At 45.7% G+C, this 12,829-nt stretch overlaps 1 protein-coding gene across 1 annotated transcript in view; it reads right to left on the bottom strand.

Annotated features, from left to right (window-relative positions):
• Positions 1-299: 299 nt before the first annotated feature.
• LOC144723928 (uncharacterized) overlaps positions 300-12,829 on the bottom strand; it is a 30,002-nt gene continuing 17,472 nt past the window's right edge. The window contains exons 4-10 of the mRNA XM_078602702.1: positions 10,944-11,146; positions 9,809-9,888; positions 7,351-7,543; positions 6,566-6,742; positions 1,784-2,419; positions 1,100-1,248; positions 300-897 (exon numbers count right to left, since the gene is read on the bottom strand). Of these exons, the coding sequence (XP_078458828.1) occupies positions 777-897; positions 1,100-1,248; positions 1,784-2,419; positions 6,566-6,742; positions 7,351-7,543; positions 9,809-9,888; positions 10,944-11,146 (1,559 nt within the window). The 3' untranslated portion in view covers positions 300-776. The remainder of the gene's footprint in view (positions 898-1,099; positions 1,249-1,783; positions 2,420-6,565; positions 6,743-7,350; positions 7,544-9,808; positions 9,889-10,943; positions 11,147-12,829) is intronic.

Raw genomic sequence — 12,829 nt, 5'->3', positions numbered from 1 at the left:
TCCTTCCCTTTATTAATGCTAACCCTACTCCCCTCCCTCCCTTTGATGCTGCTAATCCTGCATAATGCACAGGCATAATATGACTTTGAACCCCCCCCCTCACCTCCAACGCATTCCACAAGTAGTGACTAATCCCATTTCTGCATTTCCCATAAATATGTTAAATTCCTCTTGATATGCAAATTCCTTTGTCAAGGCGCGCCTTCCCCCCTCCAACCCAGCTTAAGTATACGCTGCCAAGCCTGGCGGTGTTCATTCAGACGCTGTTTTTCCGACAGACCTATTCTTCACCTGAGGACGGCTTGCTTGCGTTGTGGCCGAAACGTCGTGAGAATTATTTTATGTTTTAAAATTTTATTATTTTATTATTTCCCTTCTACGTGACTTTACCGAAAGAACCAAGAAGTACACTAAACTTGAGAACTACAAGCAGATGAAACCCAGATTCAGCTCAAGTGCCCATCACAGCCCCCCTTCCATCTCTAAAATTAGATTTTTTAAAATATGTATACTATACTCTAATTTCCATTAACTACATTCATTTCACAACAATTATCACTGGTTATCTGAAATGGTTAATCATTGTAGACTAAGCACAGATACTGATGTCGGCAACATTGCTGAATTTAGGAAACAACACAATCACAGCGAATACTTTGTGACCGCATCTAAAGACCCTGCACGCTATATGTGGGTGCATTCATTCTGTGGAGAGAGGCAGCCATAGGCGGCGCACGAGAGGAAGCTTCCTCCAGCGAGCGGACCGTTTGCTGCCGCTACGGCCTCTGGCTGGACAAGGCGAAGGACACGAACTTCACGATGGAGCGGATGGACTGGCTGCTGAAGTGACTTCCGTATGCAACCTGGGCTTTCTTCAGAGCCTCAATGATCTCTGCACTGAGCAACAAACAAGGGTCACGATGTTCCACTGGAGAGCAAAATGCTTTCCACATTGCAAATGCAACCGTCAGCGCTGCTGCTACTGCTGCTCAAGTGAGAAACATCTCTCCCGCCGACACACACACAGTTGTAAACTCCGTCGCTTTACAAATTCCACCGCGAAATGGAAGACTGCGCCCACACGGCAGTGGCCACCGACCTGGTGTGGTGGGGATGCTGCTGGTGTAGCAACATCAGCAGCCGCCTCACGCCGTCGCTCACGCCGGCGCCAGTGGCTGCAGGGCTGGCGGTGGGGTCCGGAGGAAGGACGGCCGCTCCTGGGGCCGGAACAGGCCCTCCGCTCTCACCCTAAACACAGCAAGTGGCTGGGGGTTCACAGGCGCCTGCTCAGGCAATGCCCAACGCTGCTGCTCTATAAGTGAGCTGCACGTTAGCTTTGTTCATCCGTCCATAGCGGAGGGGGTCGAGTGACCCTCGTAAAGATGGTTCATTATAAGTACATCGTATAAAGTTGTGTTTTCTCTCATATAATTTACCCTTGCTGTCGGTGTCATGCGATGAGACAGAAGTAGAATCTAACAGAGCAGTGGGCTTGTGTCAGAGTGTGGCGGAGATTTCTTACGTGATGTCTCCCAGCAAAACCCTCCCTGTGGCTCCTCTCTCTTCCCTGCGCCTCTCTACGCGGAGCGGTGGCAGAGCGGTTAGCTCACTGAGCTATGATCCCAACGATCCAAAGTAAATTCCTGTCCACGGCAATAATCAGCAGCGAATTATATTTTAATCGATCCTGGCTCCCCCTACCCCCCACTCCGCACCGCCCAATGAGTTTAGTCACACAAACCACCCCCGCCCCGCGCAGTAATGAGAGTGAGGTTATTGGCACCGTGTTGGTGTCTGCGATGTCCACTTCTCCATGTTCCTGCTGCACACCGAGCCTCTGCTTCAGAATCCCACCACTGTTGTTCCCTGGGTCTCCTGATTTGTCCGGCTGACCACCACTGCAAGTAGCTGCAGTGGCCCATTCTGCCGAATTGGGCTTTGAATCCACGGCAGCAATAGCGGCAGCGGCGGTGACAGCGACAGCACGGGCATCTTCAGGTTGAGTTTCGCTCTGGGTGATCGTTTCCCATGGGGACGCCATGTAGGACTTGGGTCGCGCCAGCGTGAAATAGCTTGATTGGGTCGAGGTAGGCGCGGTGGCGGGAAATCCGAGATGGCGGTAGCTCGACGGCGACGCGAGCTCGCCGTCTCCCGGAGAGCTATGGACAGCGGAACAGTTTTGGCCAAACACTGGTTCCTGGGTCTTGGTTTCAAACACCAATTGAATCGGCTGCTCGAGTACAATGGAAGCACGTGAGATGGCGCCGCACTGAGGCATTGCACCAGGCTGCTGGATTCCCAGCTGCAGCACCCCTGGCGCTGCTTTGTCTGTGTAATTACTGTCCAGTATCTCTAAAACCTCTCCTTTAGGTTGTGTTTCTGAGAAAGAGTCAGAGTAGTGTTCTGTCCCGAAGAGCACCTACAGAAACAAAACCAAAAAAACATTGAATTGAAACGAAATGCACTTCTACGTCACTTATTACAAGAGGATCACCATGAAAATTTTATTTCGGGAAAATATTCAACTGCAAACCACTGTAAATGTAAGACTGAAAAAGCTTAATTATGGTGGCTCAGAGGACATAGTGTCTGTGCCAACACCACTTAAGACCCTAGGTGCAAACATCGGCTTCAACCGCCAGCGATTAAACTGGGTTCTTGAGTTGATGGTCTTTGCCTGGCCACCAATCATATTTATTAGACAAATAAAAGTAGTTTGGTTTTGCTCTTAATTTCACTAAATTCCTGCTCTGATAATTCAAAATACAGGCAGACCTCGCTTAGCGCTACCCGGTAGAAGGCCGATTCTGTTACACCACTCTTTGTCCTGGAAAAAAATGCTACTTAAAAAATGTTAAATCTTAAAAGTTGCTGACGAGGGAAAACACGCAGCGCTGGCCAAGGAAAAGCACCCAATGCCATCTTTGTTTATATTCGCTGAGCCAATGAGAGTGAGGCGCTCTGAGCCGAGCAGCGCTTGCCAGTTATTACAACACACCCGCCTGCCAACGTGCGTTTACTCCGCCTTGGTCTCTCTCTGTCTTGTTCTGGTATGTTATTTGTATGTTGTTGAGTATTTTAGACCCTCTTCTTCTTGGTTCTTTTGGTAAAGTCACGTAGATTGGAAATAATAAAATAATACAAATAAAACATAATAAAATAATTCTCACGACGTTTCGGCCACAACGCAAGCAGCCGTCCCTCAGGTGAAGAACAGGTCTGTCAAGGAGACAGAGTCTGAATGACAACCCCAGGCTTAGAGCGTCTTTTTTAAGCGGGAATGGAGGGGGAGAGAGCGCCTTGACAAAATAATTTGCATATCAAGAGGAATTTAGCATATTTATGGGAAATGCAGATATGCGATTAGTACTACTTGTGAAATGCGTAGGAAGTTTGGCGAGGGGTTTAAAGTCATTATGCCCGTGCATTATGCAGGATTAGCAGCATCAAAGGGAGGGGGTAGGGGTAGCATTAATAAAGAGAAGGAATGTTAATAGTATGTATCTGCAGTAACTAAACCACCACGTAAACAACTAAAGTATAAACTACATAGTATCATCAGTATACTAAATATACTCTTCAATAAGCTGAGCTACTAACAGTAATACATTACAATTCTACGTCGCAAAAAGTATAATATGCCTCCAGTTGCCTCTGTGGTAGCAGTTACATTGGAGAAACCAAACGACATGTCTCGGACCGCATCCGTGAACATAAAGCAGACTTGAAACACGGTAGGACAAACACCTCAGCCGTGGCAGATCACTGTTACAATTCAGTGGGCTCACATGATATTGAGGTTCTCTGCAAGCCATCTAGCTACCATGAGTGATTCGTTCATGAGGCGATCCACATATACAAACACAGAGACAATTTCAACCGAAGGACGTAATAACCGAAGGACGTAATAAACCATTTCGGATCTTAACTGATTGTGTTCACGTTTACGGTGACTTTCAGACCGCAGTCCACTCACTGGCATTGACTATATATCTTGTATTCTCTGCAGGGAATGGATTTTGTGCTCCGCTGCAAGTTTCCTACCACAACTCTCCCATTGACATATTTCGTTGCTTCCTCTTAGTATCTTTCACGCGACGGTCAATGGTATAGTGTATAGCTGATTGTATAATAATAATAAATAGTATACAATTGTAATGTTTTATACAATGTAAAAAGTAATATATAGTATCGTAATTGTATAGTGAATATACAGCAGTGTGATATACAGTAGGGTAGGTAGAATAATACATAGTGTAATATTACAATGTATAAGGTATAGAGTGGTGTATTATAATAATACAGTATATAATTTAATGTTGGGTTTGTCTATGGCAGTATATAGTACGGGGTATACCCGTGTGATGTAAGAGAATAAAGTTTAGCTGAAAGCATATTATATTTTTTGCGACGTAGAATTGTAATGTATTACTTACTGTTAGTAGCTCAACTTATTGAAGAGTATATTTAGTATACTGATGATACTATGTAGTTTATACTTTAGTTGTTTACGTGGTGGTTTAGCTACTGCAGATACACACTATTAACATTCCTTCTCTTTATTAATGCTACCCCTACCCCCTCCCTTTGATGCTACTAATCCTGCATAATGCACGGGCATAATGACTTTAAACCCCTCGCCAAACCTCCTACGCATTTCACAAGTAGTACTAATCGCATATCTGCATTTCCCATAAATATGCTAAATTCCTCTTGATATGCAAATTGTTTTGTCAAGGCGCTCTCCCCCCCTCCATCCCAGCTTAAAAAAGACGCTCCAAGCCTGGGGTTGTCATTCAGACTCTGTCTCCTTGACAGACCTGTTCTTCACCTGAGGATGGCTGCTTGCGTTGTGGCCGAAACGTCGTGAGAATTATTTTATTATGTTTTATTTTTATTATTTTATTATTTCCATTCTACGTGACTTTACCGAAAGAACCAAGAAGATGAATCCCTGCAGTCACGAAAGCTTTAAATCGAAAAATATTTTAGACCCATGTCTGTAAAAAGGCCTGCAAGTTTCGATTTAAAGCTTTCGTGACTGCAGGGATTCATCTTCTTGGTTCTTTCGGTAAAGTCACGTAGAATGGAAATAATAAAATATTATTTTATTATTTCCATTCTACGTGACTTTACCAGAAGAGGCCTGCAAGTGTTAGTGCTAGATACGTGACCAAAGTGTCAAGGAAAATTATCACTTTGGATGTTAAAATGCAATTGATAAGGCAAGTCGGGGCAGGCGAGGATCAGGTGGATGCACTGGCGAGTACAGGAAATAACACAGATTAAAAAAAGACTTACCATCTATATTATTATTAACGTGATTACTGATACCCCAATGAAGCCCTCATATATTGCTCATATGTAAAATATAACAATGGTATTATGACCCAGTTTAGTGCTGATTGGATTAGTGCTCACTTTTGCATGAACGCATCTTGAGTGCTAAGCAAGGTCTGCCTTTATTGTAGTGTTAGGTGTCACATTAACACCTCACAGCAGTGAGGATGAGTGCACCCCCTAGTGTATGAGCAACAGAATTGCCACTTATAAGAATTTTGGACCAGTCCCTGCAACAGAATCTCTGCGTCACCCATTCTTTGACACACAGAGGACGCTGCTGTCACGTCCCCCCATGGAATCTTCACCTCATTGCATGACGCCGATTTAATGAATGAGATTTCCATTGCCTCACAGCAAGACATCTGAGACTGTGAGGCTATGTCAGTGTCATAAATATAAATGTGGTTACTCTGTTCATGGCACTGAATGTTACAAATAAAAAAATTTAATGACTGAGATTTTAAATAATAAACAATCCAGCTTGGGTAAACCCAGGATGGATCAGGTAGGCCAGTAGGTCACTGAAAGCTGATCAGGCTCAAAATCATGGCAAAAAGAGGTGAAAGAGAACAGGATGGAATGCTTTTGGAAAGCTGAATTTGACAATGAAAATCAACGCAATCATGTGCCAAAATAAAGTTTCCATCAGTTTGCGCTGCCGAATATGACGTACGGACACACAAACACTGACAAAGAGAAGGAACACAAGCTTAAACGTGCGCAGAGAAGCAAGGAGATATGCATACTTGCACATACACTGAGAGAATGAGTGACAAATGGTCTTGAGAACACAACAAACACAAATGGGAGACATCACATCGACTGTTAATGGCAGTTACTTGTACAGGATACTCTGCTAGATGAGCCTGACAACGGGCACAGCTGTCAGAACGCCCTCAAGGGGACCACCACGGAGATGGAGCGATGTGACCAGCTCGAGTGCAGGAAGGAGCACGGCATTACGAGACCACGAAGGGTGGTGACGGCGTGGGGAGGCTCTCATGCGACGGTGATGGACAATGCTGACGTGGTCAAGAAGACCCGGAGCTTCGTAGGAAGCAACAGGCCAGATGACTTCCACATAGCGTTAAGTGGCCAACTAAAAGATGCCGCTCGACTGATTCGGAGCGAGACCTCTTCTGTCAAACTGGAGTTGATCGTGAGCACGCTGCCCAGATATGGGAACCTGCACGCTATCACAAAGCAAACGGGAATACAGCACCTTCCAGGGACAGTACGGCTTGATCAAGTAGCGTGGAGAGTGCAGAGCGAAGGAGAGGGGCTCTGTTGCATCGAGGTGGCCCCCGTTCTCAAGGAAGCGCTGAATCTTCTGATAATTGCAGTTCAGCTGATCCAGTGCCATTGCTGCGATGCGCACAAATTCCCGATCTGCTGAGTTCTATAGCAGACGCGCGCAGACAACGCCAACGCGTCAGCCTTATACCGACTCAGCCACTTGTGTTTGTGATGAACGGCCTTTTATCGACCCACTGCTGGATGATGCCCCCCCTGCCGCTTTCGGCTACAAGGTCTGTTGCACTAAACTTCGCTACCCCGGTCAGCGCAGGATTGTGAAGGGAGTGCTCAGGAGTGGCTAGAATATATCGCTCGCCACGCATTTTGCCCACGGAAACTAATCGAACTCTGTTTGCTGTGTTCATAGCGTGTTGCCTGCCACTGCTCTACCCTGATGGGAGTCTCACTGTTTTAAAAACTATTATTCACATAGTTTCATAGGGTATCAAAAGAGATACACACACATATGTAACTTTTACCTCACTTGAAAAGTGTGGCACAGTGTGGTTTGACACAATAGATTATTCTCTTAACATCATTCAGATTGAGGCATGGCACCGTGGTTCATGTACTGAGCTATGAACTGGAGAACCAAAGTTTGATTCCCAGTCACGGCTAACATCAGTGACAAGCGATTTCTGAACAAGTCCTGGGCCACTCCTTTAACAAACCCACAAAAGAGAGTGGGTGCAAGGGATGCGCATGACTGACCCTCTGTTCTCTGAGCGCATCTGAAGCGGGGCACAGCGCTCTGTTGTATTCCCGCAGGCACAGCTGGTATTGCACCTCCAGCAGCCTCAACTCAGAAATCTCGGCGCGTCTCCTGTCGTCGAGCTGGGTGGTGCTTTCCTCGCCGTCCCTGGGTCCCTCTGCATGAGCGGTGGCTTTCAGCTGCTCGCGCAGCCTGGCAGAAGCAGTCCTGTGAATTCTATCAGATTTTATGCAACCAGAGCTGGCATTACCAACACCCGCTGATAGAACCAGGTAAACCACTGCTGACGACTCGATATTGTTCCTACGCAGAAGATTCGCGTTGCACAGCATCTGAGCTTATGAAAAACATAAGTGAAGCAATTTTACTCGTGAGCTGAATATTAGTTGCTCCTCACTCGTCGAAGGTCAGTATATCAGTTGACCACAAAATACATCGGTATGTAAACCAATTACTTTAAAAAGCAATTTAAACAGACGCCACATTTTGTGTCTTCACCTAATTCACAATGAACGTGTTTTAAAACTTCATTCCCAAGCATTTTGCGTTATCTGTGTTTTGTTTTACCCGGGCGTCAACTCCCCTTATACCCCAGATAATCCAGGGTAGACCGTATTTAGTTATTGTATATGGAAGTCCTTAATTGTAAGAAGGGCACAATTACTCACGTGACGTTGTTTATCTGATAACAAAGTTGATAAACGCCCATGTTTACAGGTAACGTGGGTGGAGTGGCGGTTCACACACTGCGCTACGAACCTGGCAACCCATGTTCGATTCCCAGCCGTGGCTGCCGCAAATGTGGCGGGCGATATCTGAATCAATCCTGGGCTACCCCAACTTCACAGTGACCGGCGTGATGAAGCATGGCTAACGGCGCGACCTTCATGCAGCGGTGGATGATCGAGGAGATGCACATTGTTACGAGTGATCCGCAGAGCCTGCACCACAAGGCCCAAGTCGACACCTTCCCCACATGTGTGGACGCCTGGTAAAGGCTTTTCAGGAAAACTTTGATTGGTTATTAACAAAATGGATGATTAATAACATTATTAAAACTAACACGAGCCTTTTGCGAACACCATTCTAGCTGAAAGCCTCCTCACGCCGTGTCAGTCATGGTGGTTGTTTGAACTTACATGGTGTTTCAAAAATATGGACCCGATTTTAAATCGCTATATCTCTGCAACCACGAACCGCCCATGAATGAAACTCTTAACACTTGAAAGGGCGGGGCATAGAGAGGGCGGGGCATAGAGTTTCAAATGAATACCGCTAGATGCCTCTCTTACCGCACAAACAGCCCCTAGCCTCAGTCATTCGCAAGATGGCGACCCCGCATTACAAGGCGTTTTGCGTTCTGCAGTTCAGCAAGACCAAATCCGTAATTGCGGTGCAGCGTGCGTTTCAACGGAGTTTTGGCATTGATCTGCCAATGTCAAAGAGCACGGTGGCACAAAAAATCGTGTTTTTGTGCCACCATTAGCGACTAATCTGGATGACCTCAAAAACAGAATCACAGTAGCGGTGACTTCAGTGGAAGAAGACACTTTGACTGGAACAAACAGATTCGTGAATCCCATTCATACAAAGCAAATACAAGTCACTCTGGATCTGTGAAGGGGAACACACGTGACCGCAATCCAAGACGCTGCACATGACAAAGAACACCCCCGTATACCCTTCAGACTGTTGGAGCAAGTATGTATGTATGTATGTTGAATTTCTTTCACAACGTACATAGCCAACCGTAATGAGAGGTGCAAGCACCTAGTTAGGCCAACACGGTGCATGAGGTGGGAGGTCAACACCATGCCCAGCCGCCTTTGTCTCCCCAGTCATGATGTTTACACACGAGGTACTAATTTGAGGCTGAGTCGACCTAGGGGAGGCCCAAGACCGGTTCAGACAATAGTCACTGGTGTTGGTCGCCGTGAGCAGGAATCGAACTCAGGTCGCCGGGTTCCTAGCGAAGTGCGCTAACAGTTGTACTACCGCTCCCCACAAGACGCTGCACAGACATCAGGGAACGCGCGCATCCAGGGAGGTAAAATAAACGGGGATTGAGAATGTTTACAGCACTGTAATCATTGCTCAGAGCTCATGGGAGAAGAGTAAATTAATACAATTCACCAGCAGAGACAGTCACAGGTGCAAGGGAAGTACAGTACTTAGAGCCTGGACTTGGACCAGGTGATGGCTCTTAGCATTGGGGATGGGCTGTTGAAGATAGCTCCAGACTATAGGGGCAGCAGCAGCGAAGGGGGCAACCCCGATTGAGCAACATTTGAATGAAGGTTCTCACAGGAAGCATTGGTTGCTGTAGGCGAGAGAAAGTGAAGCAGAGGAGAGAGATGAGATGTGGGAGAGTGCGCTGAGGGGAGTAGAGTGAATTAAGCATGGAGGATACGAGATAAAGCTTGCATCTTATTGCTGATATTGCGATAGAAATGGTACCTCTTGTTGATGATCATGAATTTTTTGTTTCTTCGGAGAGATGTTATCAAGCATTGCCAGGTGATGTAAAGATCAGATGCCTGCGGAGACAGAGTCACTTCCATTGACAAATCCAGATGAAGAGATGATAATAACACTGTGGCTCATAAGTGACTGACTCCATCACTATAAAACGAGTCAAACACGCTACCTTGGAGCAATGCTTAGATCAATCCTTCAATTCAAAATGGAGATAAAACAAACTTGAATAACTGCACACCCATGAAGCTCTCATTGCACGGATATAAATTACTCATGAAAATCACTGGGAACATAATAACTAACAAATTAGATAGGAGCCAACCACAGGAGCAGACAGAGTTTAGGAAAGACTGCTACCATCAATCACACGCATACTATAAATCTGTCTGGAATTGACCAATGAATTCTGATTACCATGGCGCCTGGCCTTTGTCGACAATGAATATGCATTCGACTCAGCAGAGATGGAGTCATCCAAGCTCTCAAAAAACGCTAACCACACTGTGCTAACCACTGCACCATCACTCTCCGCACACATAAGATTAGAGACAACATTTCTATTCAGTCCAAAGCAAGCAAGCCCTAATGAATACGTATTTGTTTTTAACCGAAGCGGCTACCAGCACTGATAACCAATTCGTGAAACACAAATACATTGTCATATAGCATCTAAATACCAGATCGTGCGCTGCACTATGAACCAGTAACTCAAGTTCGATTCCCAGCCACGGAAAACATTTGTGATAAGCAACATCCAAAATTGGTCATGGATCTCCCCTCCACCATCCTGCACAAGGTGGTTTTCATTCAGCAAGGAATTGACCAAGGGCTGTCAATGACTTGGTATTCATGTTAAGAAAAAGTGCATGGGTGGGAGAAGCAGCATACTGGGTGGACTGCACTCTGAACCCGGAGACATGAGTGAGATTCCTGGCCACGGCTAACATCAGTGGCAAGCAATATCTGAAAAGGTCCTGCGCCTCCACCTCAACCCACACTGAACAGCGAGGGGAAAAAGCAGTCAAATAACCCCCACAACAGACATATCACAGGGAGGTCCTTCACAGCTGCAAAATGACAAGGACTGTGAAGCATCAGTAGTATTATGACTCACAACATCACTTGAATCGAAGAAGTCGTCTTCAGTGATTGAGGCATTTTGCTGAGCTCCACTCACACTGCCATTGTCAGTATTGGCCCCACGTTCACTCCGAGCTGAGCCTTCACTCTGCATGGACGTCTCCAGCAGCGTGAGGAGATGAGCGCCCTTAGCTGCTGAGCTGGATAGGGTCGTGGAAGCTTCAGAAACACTCGGGCCTAAGTGAAGGCAACACAAAGAGTGCGCGAGTTACAGTCCTGTTTCTCATTCTTCTCTCCCACTGTTCTTCGCTCTCTCATTTCTGGAGAGGGGGCACGCTTGGAATTATACCGAGATATGATAATTGTTTTTTTACTCTTTTATATGTTAACAAAACTGACACCTTTTTACAAGGAGTCATGTTTGCATTGACCACAATACCTGCGGTCAGAATGCAAACAAAAAACACAACTCTGGTAATGTATGCACTGTCCTTGAAATTGATTGGTCCACACCCGAGACAGCTTTTCCTAAAGCCTAGTCTCACATGGTGTTGGACCAGATGACGCTAAAAGGCGCACAACTCAAGGACAATGCACCATCAGAGTATGAGAGCTCGGGGTAAGCATTTACACCATTGGAACCTCCTTTGCCAGTAGCAAAATATGGTAATTGTTTTTTACCCTTTCATCTGGAAACATATTTTGCTACTGGCAAAGGAGGTTCCAATGGTGTAAATGTTTACCCCAAGATCTCATACTCTGATGGTGCATTGTCCTTGAGTTGTGTGCCTTTTGGCGTCATCTGGTCCAATACCATGTGAGACTAGGCTCTAAGAAATGCTGTCTCGGGTGTGGACCAATCAATTTCAAGGACAGTGCATACATTATCAGTTATGTTTTTTGTTTGCATTCCGACCGCAGGTATTGTGGTCAATACAAACATGACTCCTTGTAAAAAAGGTATCAGTTTTGTTGCCAGATAAAAGGGTAAAAAAACAATTATCATATTTTGCTACTGGCAAAGGAGGTTCCAATGGTGTAAATTATACAGAGAGTCGGACAGAGGAACGCATCGGCGAGAAACAAAATGTCAACGTCATAGTGACTGCCAAGAAGAGCGGGCTTAGGCCGGACATGTCCTTGGCAGGGAAGATGGCCGGTCATCGAGACTGGCAAAGGAGTGACAAAACAAAGTGCAGGAACAAGCCCGATATAGGTCAATGCCATTTAAAATGATTCGTTGATACATTAATTGTAAATGTAAACTTCTTTGTCGGTGTACGTCTTGTTAATTTCGTTATTATGTCCGATGACCCGCAGGGGAGGCAAACCCTCCTACAGCCCCTCCCTCACATTTCCCAGTCGCCACTCCTCGCCACAGCATCATCTCACACACCCACCTCACAGACCGTGCCCCAGTGGCGATATATTCTCAGGAGGTATACAGGTCGTGGGTTCGATCCTGACCGTGACACTTGTATAACTGAAGTTTGCATGTTCTCCCCGTGGTCTTGTAGATTTTTCTCCAGGTACTCCAGTTTTTCACACCACATTTAGAATCAACATGTGTTTAGTGTATTCGGCTGCTAGAAATATCCACGTGATAAGCCACTTACCGTTGAGCTATCATTTGTGGCCAAGTTGCTTCTGAAAATAAGCCTTACCTTATAAAATAATTACATTTTAGTTTAGTTTATAAAATGGCATTTTATGGGAAAATACGTTTCCATTTACAATTTTTCACTTTACATTCAGGTTTTCAAGAACGCAACCCAAACGTATAGAGGTATGCCCACATCTGTCAACTTACACCGAGAGATGGGGGGGGTACAGAAGTGTAACTGCACACTAGGAGCAGCAACTAATCTGCACGTGGAGCAACACCCAAACTCGGAACACGTTTTCACCATTAGAGCAATG

Source organism: Lampetra planeri, chromosome 19 (assembly GCF_965212315.1).
Source record: "Lampetra planeri chromosome 19, kcLamPlan1.2.h2, whole genome shotgun sequence".
Classification (NCBI taxonomy): Eukaryota; Metazoa; Chordata; class Hyperoartia; order Petromyzontiformes; family Petromyzontidae; genus Lampetra; species Lampetra planeri.
Note: the sequence above shows the minus strand (reverse complement) of the source record. Positions and strands in the feature narration are given on the sequence as shown.